The following is a 24,732-nucleotide window of genomic DNA, read 5'->3' as shown; positions in this document are numbered from 1 at the left end:
CTGGACGTGATTCTAGTCGCGCACTCGCGTCAGTTCCATCTTTTGAATTGCAATGACAAGCTTCCGAGATTTATTTTCTAAGGATATGACTAGCGCATTACCTTTCGTCCTTTTGCATCAGAAGCGTATTTGCAACTTGTTTGTGAGAATTGATTCCTACGAATATTTATTTTGTTTTCATTTCCTTCTTCGGGAAACCAGCGATCAGAGAACGGATTATTAGCCCAATTTCACTGCCCTTACAGCTCTGGGCCGTAACCAATACGCAACGGTTTGAATGGCAAATCGTTACTAATACGGTTTAACGAACGTTGTTTAATGTAGTGCAATTGGCCCCAGAAACAGGCTCACTTTTCTTGGCCTGAGCCCCTCGAACGACCTATTTCGAGAATGCTTTTCGTGAGCCGCAGATATACCGAATTGGTGCTCGTCGTTGCGCACGCAGACGCTACCATATAATTCGCAACCAGCTGCTGATGGGCGTGGTCGTGGCCTCCTCCCTCTCCAACATGCTGTCCCGCGTGCAAGGCAGTGTCCAGAGGAACGTCATCGGCTACCTCGAGAAGTAAGCGCACAGACAAGTTTTCACGTGCACAGCCGGCCGGCCGTCACGTTACATCGCTTTCTCACTACGAAGTAGTTTGACTCTAACTGCAGTAGCTCTGTTATCACAGGGAAACCTGTTGGAGTCCCACGCGCATGTCAGTGCTGTTCGCATGCATTTCCATACATAGAGTTTCTTACTTTTACCTAGAGGGAAAGCTGTGCTGCCGTCTATGGGAGTTTGCATGGAGTTTTCAGACGGCAGTTCAGCTCCCATGGGCGCTCAAAGCATCATGGGCCGGAGAGCTACCGAGTGCAGAACTACAACTTTTGGCCAAAACTAATGCAAAGATAAACGTTGTTCTACCGTAAATAATGTCCTAAGATTCAATATTGTGACTATAAATTACAAAAAGAGAGAGAAACAGAATGCCAGCGTGAGATTTATCCAATATAAGCGATGGCTCTTTCTCCTATTGGCTTAGTTTTGAGCAGCACAAATACCAATATTTCGCACTTAATAGGCAAACTTTGAAATAAAAAAAAATGTTATGAAAACATTTATCGTTGTGCAATCACTTAAGGAAGTTTTTAGTGGCATTTCGGGAAACAGAAACCATTTATTGGCGACGTCTGCTTTTGCGCCTTCGCTACTATGGCTTTCGCGGTCTATGTACGCACCTTGAGATGATGATGATGACAAAAAAGAAACATCGCAGTAACGCCACTCCACGTACCCGAGAAAAACCGACTGTCCCGCAACAAGTAGCACACCGGCCCATGATTCTTAGCGCACCCATGGTGGCTGAAGTGCAGCGCCCTCAGCTTTCCCTCTAGTTAGTGTGAGGAACTCTATGTTTCCATAGGACCGACACAATATGGAACGGAAAAAGTACTACCCATGCCTGGATGGCAGAGACATTTCGGCTGACAAGCGAACCTCTTAGAAAGAGAACTGTTATTGGCGCCTTTTGCCCTAGCAAGAAGTCAAAAACTGATAACCTGCATCATCACCCGCTAGCGATTTAGCACTTCATAAGAGGCTGTGCTGAGCTCACAGAGTTTTCAGAAATCAATGAACCACTTGTTCTGCCTTTTTTATGTTGATGAAAACCGCACAGCTTGTCTTGACCCTTTGACGATGGAACTCGTTTTGTCAGAAAACATGACCCAGATTCATTTTTAGATCTTTCCAAATAAGAGTAATTACATAATTTCTTAAAATAATGAGCACAAAAATAAAGCTATGGAGCATGATTATTTCAATCTCATTGCGCGTGTAGTCACATCGCGCCCTCTTCTGCGATGGGTTGGGACTCCAAGCCGGAACTGGTTGCGTTTTGTTCCTCCTCCGAAGTCCAGCTGTTAATTGTCTCCAAAAAAACTATAACGTCCAGCCAAATCACGATAAAATTGTAGCTCGGAGCGTTTCGCTCCAGGCAGTGGTACGTTTCGATTCACCAGTTGGTGCACGTTTGGAAACTACAAAAAACTATGCGAGAAAAAGAGGACGGAAGGACCAGAAACGAAAACCACGCAACGGTTGCGACATCGGTGCAACAGTGACAGCAAACATGTCTGTCTCGCCTTGTCAGTGCATGTGATAACCGCGATAAGTCCGCTGTGTTGTTGCTAAGCTTATAAATGCGGTGTCTAAAGTCGTTCTAATCTTCAACCTGTTCTAATAAAACGGGTGGAAGAGCGTTCTGTGTTATTGTGTGTGTTGACTTCAGTCTCCCGTCCTTCCGTTCTCTTCCTGTCGTATAGTCTTTACAGAAGTTTCGCAAGATTACTACAAGAGCTGCTTCTCGGAGAGATTCTCCGTCATCGTCACGCTTAAAGGCTGAGCTGCATGTACGCGAAAACTCACGCGAATGTGACGGCGGCACGCGTCGCGTGAAGCCTTCGCGTCAACAAAAATACATGTGTCGCCTGGCTCGCCGCTCGGATCTGCCGAAATTTTCTCTCGTTCGCCCGGAAGTGGATGCGTGCTAAACTAACAGCATGAACGCGAAGCGTTCGTCACTGCCGCTCATTTCGCACGCTTCCTTTTTTTTTTTTTTTTTTTGTATTGCGCATTGCCGCGTAAATTTGTCGCTTTGTACGAACAATGGTGAATGACCAAGGATTCAGTGAACGTCTAATCACAACCAAAAACGCAAGAGGTCACGTGACTACTTCCATAACTCAAGGTAACACATGTTAAATGCTTCAAACTCAATATGGTGTGTTAATTCATTTTATTTTAGATGCTGTCGCAAAATACTTCAATTCTTGAAATTGTTATGACTGTTGTGGCATGTGTCAATAGTTTTGGGGTGCGCTATGCCAGCAACACAGAGCATCGTCGCCGTTTCGCGTTGCCGTCAGTTCGCGCTGTCGCGAGCATGTATCTTCCTCAGTAGGCGACAGAGAGAATGATGACCGCTTTCGCCGCGCCGCCTCGTCGCGTCGCGTCGCTCCCCTTTTCGCTCACATGCAGCTGAGTCTTAAGCTGGCCAATTACAAAGGCCGACCATGAAGCAGAGAACACATTGTAACAAACGCGCCCCAACGTCTCAGAGGACTCATTTGATGTGCTACTAATCGATTGAATAATGTAATCGCTTCAACCGCAGCAGGTTCCAGCTGTCCATCATGTCGAACGCCATATGGTGGATCATGCTGTTTCCAGCCGAGATGGTCGGCCTCGCCGCCTTCTGGCTGCGTCTCAAGTGCGTCTTCCTTTGCACATAGTAAGACAGCCTTTTAGGCAACGTTTTCACCAATACATCGTGTCGTTCGTCGCTTCTTTATGTGCAGTATTTTCTATAGTTATTAGCCCCCTCGTCGCCTTTTTGCGCCTGCCGCAGTCTCCGGGATTATATGTTTAAAATCTAAGCATTTCGGCATTGCGGTCGTGAAAAAAAAAAAAAGGGGGGGGGGGGGGGGGGGGTTGCTTCGATTGGAGTAAATACGGCAGTTAAGCGCGGCGTCCTATGCGCAAAAAGGCAAGTCAGCTGTCCAAGGCGCTATATATACGTACGGCCTAAACTTACTTTCACCTTAACGACTTCATATTTGCAATTAGCTCGCAATATGAAGCCCGTTTATGAGAATATGTAGACCATCTTTTAAGCACAGTTACTGCATGAAGACGAGAAAAACACTGTTCAATGAAATAAAAATAAAAACAACGTATAAAGTTCCTGCACCGACATATTATGCTTTTTCCTTCAGCAGGGGACGACGACTATGGAGTCTTGTGAATCATTTCCAAAAAACTACAATGTTCACGCCAAATCATGATAAAACTGCAGTGTAGCTCGGAGCGGTTTGCTCCAGGCATTGATCACTTAGCAAAGCGTTGGAAAGCACAAAAACAGCATGAGTGATGTAATCGGCAGCGTCGCAGCAAACAGTCAGGAATGATTCGATTACAACTTGCGCGTCCAAGGTGCATCAGCCAATTTGGTTCTAATATAGAGAGACAAACTTGCAGGCTTGTCTTCGAGGTTCGGCGAAGCGCGGCGGTCATCTATAAGGCTAATGCGCTTCCTACTCCAATCTGAAAGATCTCCTGTGGGCCCTTACAGGGGTGTTACAGGGCAAAGAAGTTATAACACAATGATTCAGTTCGCTTTAAACAAAACTAATAGACCCGCTCCAAAATCTTAACTGGACTGCACTGGACGGACGGACGGACGGACGGACGGACGGACGGACGGACGGACGGACGGACGGACGGACGGACGGACGGACGGACGGACGGACGGACGGACGGACGGACGGACGGACGGACGGGCCGGACGGACGGACGGACGGACGGACGGACGGACGGACGGATGGATGGATGGATGGATGGAATATAGGAGCGTCCCCTTGGAGACGGGGTAGTAGCAGTAGCTATCATGCTCACTTTTCTCCCTATATCTTAATTATTGTTTTAGATTGGTTAACTATACCATCATTCTATTTATTGAATTTTTGTTTCTACATTACTAACATTCTGTCACTTTTCTGTTTTTAAGCCACCAATCTTCCAGTTGTTTTTTGCTGGCTTCCACCGCCGGCTTATTCACCCGGCCAATGGTATCTCTAAACCCCAGAACATCAGGAAGAGTGACTGTGCCTGCATCGACTTCCGGATGGATACCATTACATTCGAGTATAATATGGTCAATTGTTTCACTGGAGTCAACACATACAGCACATGCGTCATCTTCATTGTTAATTTTTTTTTTTTGTAGCTGCGTGTTCTAAGGCTCCTGATCTAGCTTCAAAAAGTAGGGCACTGCCTCTTGAGTTATCAAAGAAAGCTTCCTTCCTGATCTGCATTTTCCACTTTCGGTATAATTCTACACTCTGTTTCTATTCCATCGAATTTATCCAATTTTTACCTTCTGTGCTTTTCACCTGTTGCCTAACGCTCTTTATTTCTTCGTCCTTGTGACCAGCATAGCTACTGGTTAGTTTCTTAGTTTCTTTCCTCCATTGTGAGTCAGCGCTTTTTAGGTACAGGTATTTAAATACTTTAGCTGCCCATCTGTGCGGTGGACAGTACACCGCATGCGGGCGCCCCCTGGCGATGCACTCCTGATGCCGACATTTTCGCACTGTGCCTGTCTCGAAGCTAGGAGTGCACCGACAGGGGGCGCCCGCATGGGGCAGAGGAGCGCGCTCATCGAGGCACCCTAGCACGGTTCAGAACTTCAAAGGGGGGGGGGTGGGTTCTGTTACGTTTGCTCCTGACAGCTGTACCGGGTGCTCTCTTTTTAGGTCTAAATTTTCAAGACAAAGGCAACTGGCTTTAGATTCATTTTAGCCTGGGGCTATATCCGAGGCTCCGGCGGGCGCCAGATAAGAGTCAAACAAAACTGCTTCAATTAGTTCACTAATTAACTTCATAATTTTTTCATTTTAAGGGTTACGTGTAGTTGCATAATTGTAGCGCGTCCTCCAAATAGTGCAACCGAGGAAACAACTTTTCTTAGAGAAATTATATCGCCTGTCACAAGGTCCACAATTGTCACCCTGATAGACAGTTTCACATACTAACACAGCGCCTGTGACGTAGATCGCTCCACCCCCAGATTTTGTCACTCTGCTGGCATCACCTTAAAGGCAGAACCACAGTTTGTTGTCAATTTCGCTTCGACCACAGCCTGGCTGAGAGCCGCGCGTCTGCATCCAATGCGCGCAGTCAGTGCGTCCGGCCTCAAGGTGCGCATTGACCGAACGTTCTAGGTCGGACGTGCCGCTGGCGCTGTGTTACTGGGAGAAACCACTTATCGAGGTCAAATTTTCGGGCCTTGTAAAATCCACTACAATCTTTTCGAAAAAAAAAAAATTCCGCAGTTATACTGTCTTAAGGACGAGCTCGGATTCTGCGAATACAGCATGTCCCCTAAAATAAAAAAAATTTAATTACAAAGTTAATTAACGCATTTAGTTATTTAGCGAACTGGTGCTTTCTGCTTCTTACCTGGTGTCCGCCAGAGCACCGAATATAGCCCGAGGGCTAAAATATTCTAATGTCAGTTGGTCTTTTTTTTTTTCTCTAAGTTTGGACCTTCTCACAAAAAAAAAAAAAAAAAAGAGCACCCGGTATATTACTTTATAGTAATACTGCTCCTCGCTATCGGGGTTTAATCAGATCAATGCAGCGATAAGACGTTATCGCCCTGTGACACAGAAGTGTCTCTTCGCCCATTGTCAGTGGCAAGCGCGACTGTTTGAAAACTATAGAAAGGGCTTATACTCTGCGCGCGCATATTCGTATACAGGCATCATCCTTGAGATCACCTGGAATTTCAATTTTATGCAGCGACGCGCCTGAAGATCAGCAAGCCCAGGTTGCCATTCATCTGCTAGTTCAGAGCATCAGCAAGGACATAGGGCTTTTCAGGTACGAGCTGCAATCGTTCGTTCATTCGTTAATCATAAGTTTAGTACGCTATCACGTGCGAACTAATAAAAACTACATAAGGTTAATGCAAAGGACTGTGGGACCTCATTGCATCGTAATCAACGAAGACGCTGTACGTGCATCAGCAAAGAAGACGGAACAGAATGCGAAACACGTGACATGTACAGATACATGTCATAGGTGTTTCTTCGTTTTGTCCAGTCTTTGCGCAAGCAAAGTGTTGAATGATTACCAACAAATCTGCCGTAGTCGATCCATTAAAGAACGCCGTATTCCTCCCCCCCCCCCCCCCCATCCATCCTGGGGTAGACTTCCATCACCAAAAATACGGTACATGTACGGCTGGCAGTGAAAACAAAGCGAAGTTACTGCAAACTTACTGTATAGTGGTCAAAGTGTTCACCGATGCTTCGGTCTTCTGTAATTGCTAATCTCAAGATCTCTGGTGTCGTGGTTCCACGGTCCGCAAAATAAAACGCGGAAATGGAGAGACCAGAGCCCGTATTCAGAGTTCGCATCGTTATCGAAGTATCGCTATCTCAGGTGACCTCGAACCATCTGGTAGAAACACTGGAACCGGGTGTTGTCACTACGGTACCTAAAGAGGCGGCAACGTCATGTTCCGGCGTTTCGACCAATCAGATGGCTCGAGGTCACGTGAGATAGCGACACTTCGATAACGACGCGAACTCGGAATACGGGCCCAGAGCGGTGAGTTAGAAGGGCACATTTGAGATAGTAGGAGCCAGAGGGCAAGAAAAGAATTATAAAGAAGCGAAAGGTCGCCTTTATTTGCTAAGAGCCTCAAATGGGGGGGGGGGGGGGGGGGGAGTTAACGTGTGGGTTCACATTTTTTGACAACAGCATAGCATTCCGTATATTTAGTGACTGTAATCAACACCGGGGCATGGGCAGCATGTCCTGCTCATACTAAGAAGTGTTGTAGAGGACATTACTGTCTTTTAAACTCTCATTCAGGGTAAAAATTGAGTTTAAAGTGCCGTAATCCGCCACTGGAAATTTAATGCTACAGCACGCATGTCTGTTGAAGTTCAAGCACTGTCTTAAGCTAACTCGATCGTTTAACTGGACAGAAAACCAACTATGGCTTGAACATCGCCTGCATTTCCTTTTTTTTTTCTTTTTTGCTCCTTCGGTCTCTAAAAAGAGTACTGGCATGCAACACTTGCGAATAGTGCAGTAATTCAACCGTCTTTTTTTATTTGGCACGCTACATAAAAGATACACCGATAACTTCGTAGAATTCATGTACGCCATACTAGGAAGTGCTGTAGAGGAGCGCTACTCCCTTTTAAACTCTCATTTAGGGTAACTTGTATTTAAAGCGCCGTAACCTGGCACTAAAATATCTCCATACGACGTTGAATGCTACAGCACGCATTTGTGTTGTAGAAGTGCAGTCTGTCACCTAGGAATCCTGCTGCATGATATATTACCTGTACGCAGGGACCACATCATCGACCACTTCTGGACTCCATAAAATCAACAAACCTTTTTCCATTAAGTTAATAATTTCATGGGGCGGTAGAAAGTTAGGTGGGCGGATGAGGTTAAGAAGTTCGCAGGGGTCAAGTGGATGCAGCTAGCACAGAACCGGGTTAAGTGGAGAAATACGGGAGAGGCCTTCGCCCTGCAGTGGGTATTGTCAGGCTGATGACGATGATGATGATGATGATGATGATGGTGAATAATTTCATCATCCTTCATTACATAACCCTCGATGCCCTGAAGCCATAAATGTCGTTCATAAAAAAAAAAGAAATTTGTCTATTCCTGAAAAGAAGGTCCCCTCAGGCAAAGAAAGAACTACTATGTAAATTTCCTCATGAACGTTTGAATTCACCCCGAGCCTTACGCCAGCCTGCACCAAGTTCCGGAATGACAACGCATGAACAAGCGGCTGTAATATCGCGTTTTGTACGCCTCAAGTGCCTCGATCACCTGATCGACTGTTGAAACCGGAACTACAAGAAATTTATCTTATGGGGTTCAACGTCCCAAAGCGACTCAGGCTACGAGAGGCGCCGTGGTTGAGAGGCTATGGAAATTTCGACCATCGCACAGCACGCTGGCGCCTTGCTTTTCGCCTCCATCGAAAAGCGGCCGCCGCGGCCGGGATTCTATCCCGCATCCTTGGGCGCAGAAGTAGAGCCACCTAACCCCGGGGCGGGGCTAAAATATTTCAGTTAGGCGTTTAGTTGCAATCAGATATTTAGTAAGAAGCATATCAGTTTTCAGAAATATTGCAAACGCTATTATCTGCGGCTTAACTAGCTTTGACTATCTCGCGCCAAAAGACGCAGCTGTGCTTCATGCCCGCTGGAGATCGTCGAGCAGCCTACTGAAACCTGTAGCCATTGTCACGTAGAGGGAGATCTTAAGACATAGGCTACAGTTCGCTCTTACCGCGTGCACAGGCATCCGGAGTTGGTGCCAACAACGGTGCTGTTTACGTGGATCATGGCCCACACCCTCAACGTGCTCGAGTGGAGAGGACCCTACCACTTCGTCGAGTGAGTGAAAAATGTTCATGATATTTCCTCAGTTTCTGCGACCATTAGCCGATGCCACTTCCAGCAGAGCACTCCTCAGTGATCATATCTTTCAGTGTTGCGCCGGTCACAAAATCCCCAGAAATCAGCGAGCATGTGCCACGTTCAGTTTGCGCTCATAAATTGACCGCATCAACAGTATTACCCTTGTTTCCTCAAACTCACTTGTAGGCATTGTGAAAACGCAGACCGAGGGATATTTGAGAGAGGCGATGAGGCACGCAGCAATTGCGCCCCTAGCTGGAGGAGCGCGCGCTTCGAACCAGCCGCCGAGGTTGGCGCGAACTGAAAATAGGCTTTATTGAAAGGAGCACTAGCTCTCGCAATTCTCAATGGGCACCTCAACTGCGCCGTGAGGGAAGGTACGTGAAGGGAATGAGAAATGAACTGGGCGCCGTATAGAGGAGGGAATAATTTCGACCACTTGAGGAGTTTACCGTGCACCAACGTCGCACAGCACAGGCGCCCTTCCAGTTTTCCCTCAATATAAAAACGTGGCCGCACACGGGTCCTCAACCTCAGTAGCCGAACGCCCTACTACGCACTACCACTGACCAACCGCGGCTGTCGACCGTGACAAGGGAATGGAGGGGAGCAAGCGAGCGACAGTAGCGCTCCTAAAATTGGACATACGGAATTAAACGGTCAAAGGTTCAGGGGAATCCCCAGTTTTAGCAGCTTTGTAGTATGAGACTAATAACTCATGAGCATCTGCCAAGGCACAGCCATGTTAAGGATTCAGCATGCCGCTTCCACTTTAGCAGCTGTCTTCACGGCAAAACATCTGGGCTTTCCTAAGACGTGATTTTCTTTGTTCGCTTCGTCTGATTCGCCAGGGGGCACCGTTACAAAAAAATGAAAGATGGCTTAGCTCTGCTATGCCTGGATATACGTAGCGAGAAGCAGTGACTACCACGAGATCAGAAAAAGTTAATTTCTCCAGTCTTCTGCGCCTTTCGCCAGCAGCGAAACTCTCCTTGGCTTCCATGTCGAGCGCGTCTAAGTTCCCCGGCGTTCTATAATGTCGTTTACGGGAACAGAAAGCCGCAGCATCTGTCACTCGCGGAAGGCAAGAAGCGCCGCCCGGCGGCTTTGGAGCGCACGATCGTTCCCGCTTGGCATAGTTTCTTACTCTTACCTAGAGGGAAAGCTGTACTGCCATCTATGGGAGCTTGCATGAAGTTTCCAGACGACCAGTTCAGCCACCATGGGCGCTCGAAGTACAGTAAACTACACTATAGCTCAAAAGTATTTTAGTTCACTATAGCCCAAAGCATCATGGGCCGGAGAGCTACCGAGTGCAGACCTACAACTTTTGGACAAAACTAATGCAAAGATAAACGTTGTTCTACTGTAAATAACGTCCTAACATTGAATATTGTGACTATAAATTGCAAAAAGATAGAGAAACAGCATGTCAGTGTGAGATTTATCCAATATAAGCGATGGCTCTTTCTCCTATTGGCTTAGTTTTGAGCAGAACAAATACCAATACTTTGCACTTAATAGGCACTTTGAAAGTAAAAAAAAAAAGGTTTTGGAAATATTTATAGTTGCGAAATTACTTAAGGAAGTTTTTAGTGGCATTTCAGGAAACAGAAACCTTTTATTGGCGACGTCTGCTTTTGCGCCTTCGCTACTATGGCTTTCGCGGTCTATGTACGCACCTTGAGATGATGATGATGAAAAAGAAACATCATAGTAAAGCCACTCCATGCACCTGAGAAAAGCCGACTGTCCCGCACCAAGTAGCACACCGGCCCATGATTCTTAGCGCGCCCATGGTGGTTGAAATGCAGCGCCATCAGCTTTCCCTCTAGTTAGTGCAAGAAACTCTATGCCGCCTGGCCCTGCTGACGGTAGATGGGTGACGTCACATCTTTGATGTCACCCTAATTAAGTGACAACTATTTTAGTCTTTGGTATTTTCAAATTGCGCGCCAATCGCAGTATCTGTCACTCGCGGAATCCCGCTATCATCCTCACGGTAGACAATATAAGCTGAATTATGAAGAGCGTTTCACGACCCGGGGCGGTAAAGCGCTCGGCTGGGGATCCAAGGGATGGAGGTTCGATTCCCGGATGGACAGTAATTTTTTCTTTTAAATGAGGAGTCGCACACTTAAGCGTTGCTGGGTAACGCCGGCAGAGCTTGGCGAGGGGGCTGCGCAGCTGGCCTTGGCTGGGACGTCGCTGGGACGTCACTCGGTCGCGGCATACGCGAAGCTCGGCTCCGACCCTCGTAGTGAAGCTTTTCGCTTCAAAGATTAGGCAGCGCCATCCCTATTTTATGCGAGCGTAAACAGGAAACAGACCCATGACTTCCTTAGCTGTTTTAATGTTCCCGAGGGGTACTCTATCAGACTAACTCCTTCCTTGCGCTGATTTTCCCATTTGTGACAAGTGGTGCGAACCGGAATGGTGGCGCTGTTGGCTTTCTACTAGGTGCGCTGTGCATTCTTCAATGATTCCCACCCAGTGCAAGAAAAGCCTCACTCACCTGTGCGCTTCGTATCGCTGATGCAGCAGAGATCAGATAAGGTTCATAAATGACGAGTGCATTTCGAGATTTCCTCTTTGTCTCTTCATTGAAGCAGCCCTGTGCGACGTCAATGTACGAAAAGAAGTCAGGTTGGTCGAAATTTCCTGAGCCTTCTACTACAGCGTCCCTCATAGCTCGAGTCATAAAGGAGGTTATGCCTTAGTCTGTTTGGAGCATTAAACATTATTATAAGCAATTTTATTGCAGCTATCGAGAGCACATCGACTTCGACTACATGGGTGTGATACTGGTGTTCGCTGTCCCCTGGGTGCAATTTTACCTGGGCCGGCCGATCGACTTTCGCAAGGTGGCCCGAAGGTTACCATGGGGCGCATTCTTTCTCTACCTGAGCAGCTTGCAGCTCGGCTTCGTCACAAAGGCACGTGTACACCCTCATCACACCATTGCTTTTAGTCACGCTGACACCTCCGTTTGGAGAAGGTAGCGTTTTTCAGCTATGTTGGCGCCGCCCACTTGACTTTCACACCCGCTATTTGCACTTTTCGAAATCTTTTACTGGCGAAGTGTTGCCATTCGGCGGATGGCGTGGCTGGAGGTGTCTTGCTTCAGAAATGGGCCAGCAGTTCAGCGCATGCGCAAGACAAGGTCGCGACACAGCAGGTTTTGCACTGATGATTACGTAGTCGAGAGCAAAAAACTTTTACATAAAGAACAATATAGGAAAGCTGCAAAATCGCGGCCAAGCTTCCCTATTCTTTGTCTGTGCCAACATGTTCAGAGACCTTTTAGAGGTGCCGATGCAATGTTGTTGAGGGGGAAGATGCCTAGAAAGGGGGGAAAGATCGACTTACAAGAGACAGATTCAGAATAATGCTGGTTTTGTATGGAGGCAGACCTTCACGACATGGTACGGTCCTGTCAAAAGACCTTTATACCTTAGGTATCATAAATCAGCCAACAACTAAAAGTGCGAGGTAGGTCTGTTCAGCTCACACATCGACAGATTAAAAGAGCTCATCGAGAGAGCAAAGGCAGGAGCAGTCGCCGATGAAATTCCAGCGTAAGGGCCACCGACCACGCCGACTCTTCTTTCATAAAGAGTCAATAAAGACTCATCTACTTGCTCCTTACAAAATGACACCACCTGTGCAGCTTTTTTCATACCCCGTGCTCGCATACGTGTTATGTCATGTCTGCAGTGCTCCTTTAGCAGGAGTGCTAGCGAAATCGCAGCAACAACTGGTGTCTTTTGGAACATACAAATGCCCAATAGAGAAGACAAATATCGACGAGCGTGCTGGTACTCTAGCTGTCCAATTCAAGTCGAAAATATGTTTTTACTCGATTCCTTTTCATTTGATTCATTACATGTCGACCTACGCCTTCTCTGCATGACCAAATATGGCTTCCAAATAAGATTACAGAATTGGTTTCCTCTGCTGGAGGATCCAACCATCGCTTGAAAGTATGACGCCGGAAGTATACCTTGGGGGGGGGGGGGGGGGGAGAGGGGCTGAAAACCGTTCATTTTGTTGTTTATTACTTGAAAATTACTCGCTCACTCCGCGAGTGCAAAACCGGCGAGCGGCGTGGTGTTCGCTTCTCCTCTGTCGCTGTCTTTAGCACTAGTTACCACGCGCATTGAATCTAAAGATCACCAACACTAGCCCAACTTTCCGCCTTAAAAAGTTGATCTCAGATTGGTATAGACGCCTTTTATTGAGAAAACTGCCGTTCTTGACGCCCAGCATCTCTAATCCTGGCATATTTTCGTGATTTGCGACTAAAACAAAGTAAAATTGCCTGTTACGACGTCGTTGTATAAGGAGGTTTTACGGAAACGCGGAGGCGCTAAGTTAGGTTGCAGCAAAAAAAAAAAAAATTTTAATGTAACGACAGAAAATCGCGTGAGACGGGAGAGAGGCGGGGGCTGAGGCAAGAAAATTTGGGTGAGAGGCGCGTTTTCAGCGTTGTTCTGTTACCGCCGCCTCGTCATTCGGTCGAGGGGAGTGCAATCACGCTATATCCCATTTCTAACACTAACAGCATGAAGTACGATAAAGCATTGATGAAATTTCTTATAACGCATCGCATTTTAAAGGGTCGGAGCGCAGCGGTGTGCTACTACACTGCGATGCAGGCTATCATTGCAAGCAGTGACTTTCTCCTACTCCTTCGAAAGTTAACATCTAGCCACGCTAGCCTTTCTTTTTTCTTTACTGCCCTACCCAGTTTTATTGAATTGTCTCGATGGACTCGTATACTATACACGAATCGACCAAGTGAACGCGTGCAGGCACCAGGTTCTTGGCCCAAACCGGACTAGGAAAACAAACTTCACACGCCAAAAAAAAAAAAAAAAAAAAAATCTAGAACGGAAGTCGAACACCCCAAAGCCTTCTGCGATTGGCTGCCTCGCGAGCTGTTTCCGGGAGACACGCGAAATTTTCTAAAAACCCAGAAACTGAGTGACATGCGACGAGCGGCAATGCTTTAGCGGCCCTCATCCCGTCACGCGGCGTGTCACCGCGAATTGTCACCTCATGCGGTTAGCGCTTTAAACACGGTACCTTGATATGGTTCCCCTTTTAACCTTGATACTTGTTGCCGCAGCATGAAAAGCATGCCCAACTTTTCACTTGCTCCTCAAATACTGACCATTTCAGCGTGCGTTCACAATCTTCCTCATTATAAGCGTTCGAACATACAGCGTTTCTTGGAAAAGTGTAAGCAATAAAAAAAGAAAAGGCTTTTAGAGTTAGAAGAGCACTTTCTTCGGCATATCGCTCAGTATCCATGTGCATCACGATGCGGCTAAGGCGCGTGAACTAACAGGCTGGTCAACCATTATTGCGTATCCAGCATCTTGACAGTTACTGTTAGGCTAATAATATCTACATTAGTTCTTAAATTTCTGAAAGTGTCATTCTCGTGGCCGCTGCAGTGCGGAGAATCTAGGGGTATAGGGGCTTCAGCCTGACGAAAGCGAAACTGGAGACAGATGGGCTACCACACCTGCAAGCACGAACTCCGCACAGCAGCGCGCCTGTAACTTGCTCGCCCGACCACCGCTCCCACTCGGACGCTGCGAAAAGAAGCCATGGCGCATGGACGCTCAGCTACTAAAACCAGAGTCCTCGAGTTGGAACCCGGCTGCGACGGCAGCTGCGAAGCGGAACGCAAAGGCGTCCGTGCGCTTACATTATAAAAAATTTGGGGGACTCCACCGTAAGGGTACGACGCGACAGCGTTTCACACATGAACGATGTTTTATTTTTTTACTTCGTAATTATTTTTTGCTTATTTATTATTTTTTTACGCCGAAACCTATAGAATCAGGAAACGGCCTTCCATTCTGATCAGTTTGGCGCCTTTCAACGAATTTTTTTCAATTACTTAATAGATCGATCATCGTCATCATCATCATCATCAGCCTGACTACACCCACCGCAGGGCGAAAGCCTCTCCCATATTTCTCCAATTAACCCGGTTCTGTCCTAGCTGCATCCACTTGACCCCTGCGAACTTGTTAATCTCATCCGCCCACCTAACTTTCTGCCGCCCCCTGCTACGCTTTCCTTCCCTTGGAATCCAGCTTGTTACCCTAAGCGACCATCGGTTATCCTCTCTTCGCACTACATGTCCCGCCCACGCCCATTTCTTCTTCTTAATTTCCACTCGAATATCACTAACTTGAGTTATTTCTCTGACCCACTCTGCACGCTTCCTATCTCTTAATGTTACCCCTACCATTTTTTCGTTCCATAGCCCTCCGAGTTGTCAACTTAAGTCGAACCCTCTTGGTTAGCCTCCACGTTTCAGCGCTATAGGATTAAGCACTCCAATTTTCTTAATTAGCATCATCAAGCATTGACTTCTCATTCTGAGAACTTTGAAATCTGAACCACCATTTCAATTTTTCATTTCATTAATGGCGTCAATTACAATGATTTCATTAACTCGTGATCGCCTCACACACGAACCAATCAATTACTAGAACCCCAAATAACTCAAGTTACTGACATTCTAGTGGAAATCAAGAAGAAGAAACGGACATGGGCAGGACATGTCGTGCGAAGAGAAGATAACCGATGGTCGCTTAGGGTAACAAACTGGATTCCAAGGGAAGGAAAGCGTAGCAGGAGGCGGCAGAAATTTAGGTGGGTGGATGAGGTTAAGAAGTTCGCAGGGGTCAAGTGGATGCAGCTAGCTCAGAACCGGGTTAATTGGAGAAATATGGGAGAGGCCTTCGCCCTGCAGTGGGTATAGTCAGGCTGATGATGATGGTGATTTTTTTTTTTTTTTTTTTTTTTTATGCAGCCCCCATTCATTTCCGACACACGGTGCCGGCTACTACTACGCCGACGGCTTTGCAACCCCCGGTAAAGTGAGCTTACCCCCGGTGGTCGAAATTACTCCGTGCCCCTCCATTCACTTTTCTTTCACTCACACCTTCCTTCGCTTACGGCGTGGGTGTGGGGTCCATGGGGGTCCACCCAGAAGCGCGATAGATACTGCGCCTTTCCTTTCCTGTAAATCGATTTACCAATTTTACAGGTGCGCCGCTGCGCGACGCTCGCTTGTTGGCGCTATCTGCGGCCGCTCAATTTCGCGTTTCCTCCGAGGAGCGGCCTCTTACCTTCTATAAAATAAAGGTTTTTGTCTTTTTTTTTTTTTTTCATTCCTTCGAGGGCGGCCCAAGATTTCCCACGCTGCAGCGGCCACGACGACAGCATATTTCGAGATAAAAAAAAAAAAAAAGCCGCCAATTAGGCTAAGTTGATGGGATGCGAAGGATGTGCGCGAGCACGTCTCATTTCATTTCGTTTTCGACTCGAGGCAAAAGTTTCAAAGTCAGGCTTCAGACAAACGTTGTCGAGACCGGTGACTATGGGGGGAGGGGGGGGGGGGATAGCGGCGGTATATTTGGATCCAAAGAGAAGGGATGGAAGTCTATAAAGTCACAACTACACATGCAATGCACAGCGCGAGTGTGAAAGACACGGGGTAGACGGGCAGGGGCGACAGCTTATAATACTCTTGTGCAGTGGCGAGCGAAGCAGACTGACAGTGACGCCACGGGGTTGGATCGAAAACCACAGCGCAGAACTACGCACGTAATATTAATCAACATGTTAACACGCCTTGGCTGTATTCTGATACACGTTACCGCTATGTCAAAGAAAACGCTCTTGTATTTTTTTAACAGTGCTGGCATTCTTCGTATACATTCGATATGAAACAATGCAGTTGAATTACCTGAGCGAAGCCAACCTGTTATTGTGAAAGTAAGCTTTCTGAAGTATATCGTTTTTTACTGGCATGTAGGAACACCAGTGCCGGTGCACGTAAAAAATTAGGGAACCATGCCCGTCCCGATCACACGTTAATCGCGATGACGCACTCGCCGCTCGCGATGTGCGTCCGCGGTTTCGAGCGGCTTGAACAGAAGAGCTTGAACATCTTCAAAATATGGCATCGCTGGTCTGTTTTCGGCGAGTTGCGGTGACAAGATGATCGGCGTGCCCCGAGCACAAATATGTAGCAGAGGTGAGATGGCCAAAACAGCATTTCATCGAGCAGCTCTTTGAGCAGAAAATGGCATTATTGAGCGGCTATGTAGTAGAAAGTGCTTTTGTGTGTGTGTGTGTGTGTGTGTGTGTGTGTGTGTGTGTGTGTGTGTGTGTGTGTGTGTGTGTGTGTGTGTGTGTGTGTGTGTGTGTGTGTGTGTGTGTGTGTGTGTGTGTGTGTGTGTGTGTGTGTGTGTGTGTGTGTGTGTGTGTGTGTGTGCGTGCGTGCGTGCGTGCGTGCGTGCGTGCGTGCGTGCGTGCGTGCGTGCGTGCGTGCGTGCGTGCGTGCGTGCGTGCGTGCGTGCGTGCGTGCGTGCGTGCGTGCGTGCGTGCGTGCGTGCGTGCGTGCGTGCGTGCGTGCGTGCGTGCGTGCGTGCGTGCGTGCGTGTGTGTGTGTGTGTGTGTGTGTGTGTGTGTGTGTGTGTGTGTGTGTGTGTGTGGTGTGTGTGTGTGTGTGTGTGTGTGTGTGTGTGTGTGTGTGTGTGTGTGTGTGTGTGTGTGTGTGTGTGTGTGTGTGGCAGCAGCAGCACCAGCATTTTGAAGCAGCTTGAGAGCATGCGGTTAAATCTTCATTAAAATCGTAAAAGCCTCGGCTACTCTCTTCACACGGATGAAGAAGCGGTGCCGCCTTACAAACGGCCCCGTCGCATTTCGAAGATGCTTCACTGCACGGACTGCGAACAGCGCGTGACCATGCGCCCAGTTTCTGCGTATCGTAAGAAATACTACACGCACGCAAGCGAGAACATGCGCAGGGGTTAGAATAGGTTAGAACGCGTGACGCCATCCCACAACCAAAATGAAAGACCGGTAGCAAGCCCGATAGCGCTCGAAGCGGCGCGACAGGCCGGCGGACGCGATAGCAGCGGCGGTATTGCGCGCAGTTAAAGAAACCGAAACTATACCACTGAAGAATGTGGAAATTTGGGCTTGTTGGTTTATACTTCCAAGCTGTAGCGCACACAAGACGAGGGACTGAAAACGAGAGGACACGCAAGGTGCTGTGTGTGTCCTCTCGCTCTCAGTCCCTCGTCTTGTGTCATGTGTGCGATACAGCTTAGGATGCCACTGAGTTGTATACTTCGGATATGGGGGGACTCGTATCGCTGTTATGCATGCCATATCTAGCGTGCACGAGTGTCGGTGCACCACAGTTCCATCAAACTATATTGGTGAACACTGGCTGGCTACGCGGGTCGTGCCTCGATCCTCCTCACCCCCCCCCCCCTCTCCCCATTTTCCCGCTCGAAATAACCGCTTCGAGCCCACACATGACGCCAGACTTACGGAGGCAGGAATGCACTCCTAGTCCGCGAAGCGGTCGCAATTTAGCGCGTGCGCATACGTACTAGCTGCCTGTTCCGCGATGTCCCCAAAACGCATACCGCTGGAGCCACGTCTCTCCTAGCACAGTGATCTAAAATGATCGCAGCACCCATTCGCCTTCTTCGCCGTTCATCGCCACTCGATCTGATTGTGCCGAGACCCTATGAAGTGCCACGCCGCGCCGCATCTCACCGCGGCTTCTGGCCTAACTAGCATTACCACACGTCGATTCCTCGAAAGTTGTATTCAGTGCGGTGCGAACTGAACAGCAACCGCAAACCGTTCCGAATGCTCAGACGCCTCTGGAAGCCGCGCATGCGAGGCGAAAAAAGAATCGTATCGCGCTCCTGGCCTTTTTGGCGCAATTTTGGTCAGTTTAATTCTTTCGGCCTAGCATGGCGCAAAATATTGTATTTGTATCGAAACGACGCAATTGGCGCAGCTGTCTCGCCCCTGGCAGCACTGAAAGCACACGCATAAAAAAAGGGAGGGGGGGGGGGGGGGGGGGGTGGGGGAGGGGGAGGGGCACTATGGGTACAAGTGATTCGCAAGGATCACGAGTCGGCCTATACATTTTTGCTATTTTCATGGGTCTGCAAATAGTTTTTACGCTCAAGAGCTCTCTATATTGAAGGTTAGTGCTGTTTCTCGATTAGAAAATGCAGAAACCATGCAGAATAACAGAAGTTTTGGCCACAATTAAAACTGCGCCTGCAGGAGTTCGGTTTGGCGGCATGGGTCTCAAAGCGGGTGACCTCCATACCGACGCCCAACCTACTGCTGTCGCAAACGGCGCTGGCCGCATGCTCGGCGCTGTTCACGGAGCTGATAGGAGATGACTCCACCACCTCGCTGCTCATGCCAATTGTCGTCCAAGTGGTACGGGCAAAGTAGCCACAGCTGCACGCCAATGTGCGGGGCTCTGGCCGAAAGATACGCGTGCGATTTGTGTGTTCGCATGGCTCGCAGGCGGTGAGCAACAAGTGCCATCCTCTGTACTTTGCTATCCCGGTGCTGGTGGGCGCCTCGACATCGGTCATCTTCCCCGTGGGTTCCATGGCGCTGGCGCTGCTCTACAGCATCACCGACCTAGGTGCCAGGGACATGGTACGGACATGCGCACTGATGCACCTCCCTCTGCAATAACATGCGTGCATGCAATGTGTACAAGGTTTCTGAAAGTCAAACCCAGAACAACCTACAACAACATCAAAGCCCACGATGCAGTGTGGGACCATAATAGAAGCTCTTGTTTGATCACTCATAACGATTCAGGAACAATAGCTTTCTGGATTTTCCTGCATGATGTTGGAATATTCTCGGCCAAATTACTGCTATGTGTATTGCTCAAATGCCAACATTTGTGGCATCTAATACCACCGGGAAGTGAGCTCTGCCATCAGAATCGTGAATGATATCAGAAACTGCTTCAAATGCCATGAGTTCCTACAATGAGTTTCACACAACAATCTACTGAAAAGTATGGCCTCCACCTTTGAGGCATGTCTCCAAGGGTGCTTCACCAGGATGCGACGAATGGGCATCATCTCCAATTAATCCCTCAGCAGCCCCGAGCTCAGCAGCAGAAAGGTGCATCTCATCAGCAAGGTCACCAGTTTCCCTCATTGTGCAAAAAATAATAGAATTAACCATTTCGACGGAATCGTGCTATCAAACATTTTTGTATAACTGCAGGTATCAGTATCTATGGCAGGACTGGTGTAACTTTTTTATACTTCATTTCACAAATTTCATGCGAGGGGGTTTGACATCTCAGGATAATTTGAAAAGAACTGTGTAAGATGTGAAGGAAAGGAAAGCTCGTTAATTCGAACCTCGATAATTCGTATTTTCGAATAAATGGAACTACACTACTTATTCCAGCCAAGATCCATAGAGATCTGTGTAAAAGAAAGCCCGTTAATTCGAACGCGAGTCGGCTCCGCTACGGATAATTCGAACTACGCGCCGCCGCGTCAGGGCAGCTTGGCACAAAGCACGTGGCAAAAAAAAAAAAAAAAAAAAAAAAATCGCGAAAGAGCAGCATAGTTAGAGGCTGCGCACGGCCAAAACGAAGACGGACAGAAGATGGAACCAGGTAAAACCAAGGAGGAGGGTAAAGCCTAAATGACATCATGACCGGCGCGGCGGCCGGCGGCGCCGGAGGGTCCGCGGCTGCCTGCTCTCTTCCGCGCAACCTCCGAAATCGCAACTAAATGCTCGTTAATTGGAGCCCTGTTAATTCGCAAATACAGATAAGTACTGTCGGAGCGGTCCCAGCCAACGCCCATGAAAGGCTATGACGGACGGGCGCTGCGGGTTACGCTGGTTACGTGGGGAATTGTTTTTTTTTTTTTTTGTTGTTTTGTTTTTTTTTTTTTTTGCGATAGTCGAACATTTTTCCAACCCATCAGTCGTCAGCGAAGTACGCGGTCAGCCGCGATCATGACGCCAGCTTTTAGCATCGTTCGCTTGAAAAGGCGATTGCTGCTATCGCGCGTTCCAATGATTGAGTGGCAGTAGACCGCGCCCGTTGGCCTGCCCCACTCGCCCATGACATGATAATGCGAACCTGCTGAAATCTAGGCTTGCAAAACCAGACAAGCAAGCGCTGGCACCCTACCAAGTTCGCCCCCCCCCCCCCCCTCCCCTTTGCTTGAGCTAATGTGAAAAGTTAACGCACCGTGGTGTTATCGCTGCACAGAATCTTGGCGCACTGCCAAGATACGCGTTGCGGACCGCGAACAGGCGAAACAAAGGGAAGCGCGAACGACTGACGCCTTTTTTTTTTTTTTTTCAAATTCTTAGGCAAAAATCCAGGGTGAGTGGGTTCATTATGCAAGTGGGTTCGTTACGCGAGTAAATATACGGTGCATTTTCCGTAATGCAAATGGTTCTTGTTAGTTTTGTCGAGACCATTAATAATTCGAACATCGGATAATTCGAACGTTTTTTTCCCAGACCCGTGAAGTTCTAATTAACGAGCTTCTACTGCAATTACAGCACAATCTCACACTGTTGAGACCTCTCTCCCAAAGAAACACAGACGGCATGCTGAAAATACGAAATCAATGCACATGCAGACATTATTGAAGCATGCTAGATTCCTGCTGACAGACAAGCGAAGCAAAGCTTCCAATATGTTAGTGCATGCAGTTTTCCAAGCAGCAGTAGCCGCTACTCAGTATTACAAGATGGCCATTTCTGTGGCCCTTTGCTCCTTCCCCACTTTTACTCTTTCAGTGCCTTTTAACGTAGTAGCTTTTAATTGAAAACCCCGTTCACCAAAAAAAAATGGCATTGGCATCGTGAGCGAAAAATCACAAGCACGGTGCTGGCAGGCAGTAGCTGGCAGCTGACATAGCCGCACACTGACTGTACATAGCATTGCCTGACATTACGCCTGACACAAGCTACCCAACTCTGGTCTCTCCTTTCACATGGGTGAGTCATATACAATCAGCCTGCCAGGACCCTTGCATTCACATTACCCCAAGGAAATGCAGGCTCATTCATATGGCAAAAATAGGGCTTTATTGTGGGCTGGTAGCCTATGCTATCTTGTCATACACTTAAAGGCAGAGTTCACATGTCCTCCATAATTTTCTTTCCCAAGGCCCCATACTGTCTTTTTTCCATGCAATGTTACATGGAACACTGCACATTATTTATTCTCAGTTCGTGGAATTCAAAAGTTTTCCCCGGAGAAAGTTGGGGCATCATTATGCACAGCAGAAATTTTTTTCTTGAAATCTTTCTGACTTCACTTTTTCCTTTGGAAGGAGTTCAAGAGACAAAGCTCTGAATCCTTCAACCTGAATTACTTGTGGACATAATCCGGACTATGCTTGCCATTCCATCGCTTCCAGTGCTTTCACCAGATCAAACTGCTAGAGTGTATGCTGCATGTATAGACATGTCGCAACCTGCCCAGACATGTCCAGCTTGCAGTGGCAAACACACTGGGGTAGACAACTTACTGAATAACCTTCACAGGCAACATTGAAATCAAAGTGCTTAAATGATGAAACATTTATTTATTGCACAACAAGAGTACAATTTTAACATGAGAAAAAAGTACTTCCCAAGGGTACCTTATTACCTTATTTGCAAAGGTTTAGTACATAAGTGCAGAGATAAATTTCATTTACTCTAAGAAAATGAACACAACAAGCACTTAAGAGAGAAAAATTCTTCAAAATGCATATTTTACAGTGCCAGGCATACATTTGCAAGTAAACTTGCAAGCGGGGTTTTTTTGGGATCCGAAAGAGGGCAACCACTCTCCCTGAGTAAAAATTTATTTCAAGGAACCAACCATGCTGGTCCATTTTTTTTTTCAGCAATGGTAAAAAAATGCATGGTAGTATACACAGGTACCCCCCCATCTCACTACTGTCCCCCCAAAGCTGCCCTTCATGCCTTAATGAATATGTGCGAAGTGCAGGAGTTTATTTAGTAAATAAACTTAACTCCAGGTGCACAAAATCGTAAATTGTAAGCAAGTTCATAGAAAAAAAATATATATACTTGAGCTGGCATACAGCCCTACTTTAAACATTAAATCAATCACAACAAAACAAGAAACAAGATAAAACTATGAAATAGACAAATGAAACTTGATGCATCAAGTTGCTGTGCAAGTGTCAATAAAAAAATGGCACTTTTCATTGTTAGTTCCTGTTGTTTTGTAGTAAAATGTGCAAGGCATTTTGCTACAAAACAACCTAACTGAAAGAACTTAACTGCTTTGAAGATCAAAGAATAGGGTGAAAAACTGGTTTCAAGTCCAGTGCCGGTGAGCGTATGCCTTCTTATTCTTGATTTCATAGATTTCTCATTGTCCCATGCACATGTTAACGGACTGGTCCCCACATTGAAGCACATTTGAGGGCAGGGAGGCTATGATAAAATAATACCCTTGCTATACATCCCAGTATCAGGGCTTTGCAGCTCTGATGAATGCTCCTAGACATCACTGGCACTACCATGTGCCAGGAATACTCAGGGGACAACAATGTACAACTTGAATCAATGGAGAGCGGCTAAAACAACCTTTCCCAGACCAACACACAAGTTTTTTTTGGGACACCTCTACAAAAATATCCAAGTTTCAGTTTCACACTAAGTAAGGAGTGTTCTGTGCCATGAGAATTTATTAACAATGTTTGTTGCAGATGGTGGCTGGTCTGATGACCAAAGTGGCCTGCATTACCATTACGCTGGTGATGGTTAACACAGTTGGCTACTACATCTTCGAGTGGAATGAGGCCCCACCATGGCTGGATGGAGTGGCCACCACCATGGGCACAAACCAGTCTCACGAGGCTGATCCTCGGTTCATGTGATGCCGCCTGCCGTCTCCTCATAATTGCACCTCGCCACTCCATGTGCTCTATATTCAGTGGTGCAGCTGTATATAGGTATTAATCATAGCTGCACCTCGCACAGCGAGGGAAATTAATACATGCTTGAAACAGGTGCTGCCTGTTGAGGGGCACTGCCAATCTCATACTCTGACTGGAGCAGAGGTGAATCGCTCAATTCCTATAAAATAAAGCCTCAGAAAATAGTCACGTGTGATGAGAACTGACCTCACTAAGAGAAGTCGCATACAATGCAAATATAAAGTTGTGAACACCGGTAGTAAAACATGAACACTGACCGCTGCAGAATGGAATTGCAACTATTAATTAGAAACACGATCGGCTTTCCCAGCATTGATACTGTGTTCATAGCACTGTCAGCGTGTGCCTCAATCAAGAGATAATAGTAGCACAGACAGACATGGACAGAGGGAAGAAGACTTGTGTTCGTCTTCTTCCCTCTGTCCATGTCTGTCTGTGCTACTACTATCTCAATGGATTACTAACCCAATAAAGGACTATTCAATCAAGAGCTCCTGCAAAAGCTCACAGACACCACAATTTGCTCACAAGCATCGGCATTACCCGATGTACGAAACGCGACAGCAAAGCTTGCTTTTCCATAAAAGATCTACTTGTGTAAAGCGCAATCCAAAAACTTTCAAATGCTCTCCCCACAATATAATATGCAAAGCACTTAGGCAGAAGGCAGCTCAAGGCTTTTCTTTACTGCTCTAAAGACAGAAAAATGCATACACAGCAGTGATTTTCCTAAGGCCCAAAGAAAGCGGAGTCTTCTCACAGGAGTGGTTTCGGAGACACCACAGCACAGACCTCATCTCCAATCTTGATCCTGCCATCTTTAACGTGGATGGAACCAATGCCAAGCAGTGGTTTGGACTCATACCTCTTAAGCCCTAGCTTGGATTTGTCAACTCTGTAC

General features: G+C 47.2%; 2 protein-coding genes across 3 annotated transcripts in view; one reads left to right on the top strand and one right to left on the bottom strand.

The window, feature by feature from the left end:
• LOC146183559 (solute carrier family 13 member 4-like) overlaps positions 1–23,771 on the top strand; it is a 27,207-nt gene extending 3,436 nt beyond the window's left edge. The window contains exons 2-10 of the mRNA XM_084608373.1: positions 446–565; positions 3,162–3,257; positions 6,350–6,430; positions 8,890–8,985; positions 11,774–11,884; positions 15,848–15,914; positions 19,141–19,302; positions 19,393–19,530; positions 23,601–23,771. Coding sequence (XP_084464499.1) covers positions 446–565; positions 3,162–3,257; positions 6,350–6,430; positions 8,890–8,985; positions 11,774–11,884; positions 15,848–15,914; positions 19,141–19,302; positions 19,393–19,530; positions 23,601–23,771 — 1,042 coding nt within the window. The remainder of the gene's footprint in view (positions 1–445; positions 566–3,161; positions 3,258–6,349; positions 6,431–8,889; positions 8,986–11,773; positions 11,885–15,847; positions 15,915–19,140; positions 19,303–19,392; positions 19,531–23,600) is intronic.
• Positions 22,440–24,732, bottom strand: part of LOC146183558 (mitochondrial amidoxime-reducing component 1-like) — a 65,575-nt gene continuing 63,282 nt past the window's right edge. For both annotated transcript variants that reach the window (XM_084609144.1, XM_084609145.1), the window contains exon 8: positions 22,440–24,732. In XM_084609144.1, coding sequence (XP_084465270.1) covers positions 24,588–24,732 — 145 coding nt within the window. In that variant the 3' untranslated portion in view covers positions 22,440–24,587.

The sequence above is a fragment of the Amblyomma maculatum genome, chromosome 7, assembly GCF_055883805.1.
Source record: "Amblyomma maculatum isolate TAMU_Amacu chromosome 7, ASM5588380v1, whole genome shotgun sequence".
Lineage (NCBI taxonomy): Eukaryota > Metazoa > Arthropoda > Arachnida > Ixodida > Ixodidae > Amblyomma > Amblyomma maculatum.
Note: the sequence above shows the minus strand (reverse complement) of the source record. Positions and strands in the feature narration are given on the sequence as shown.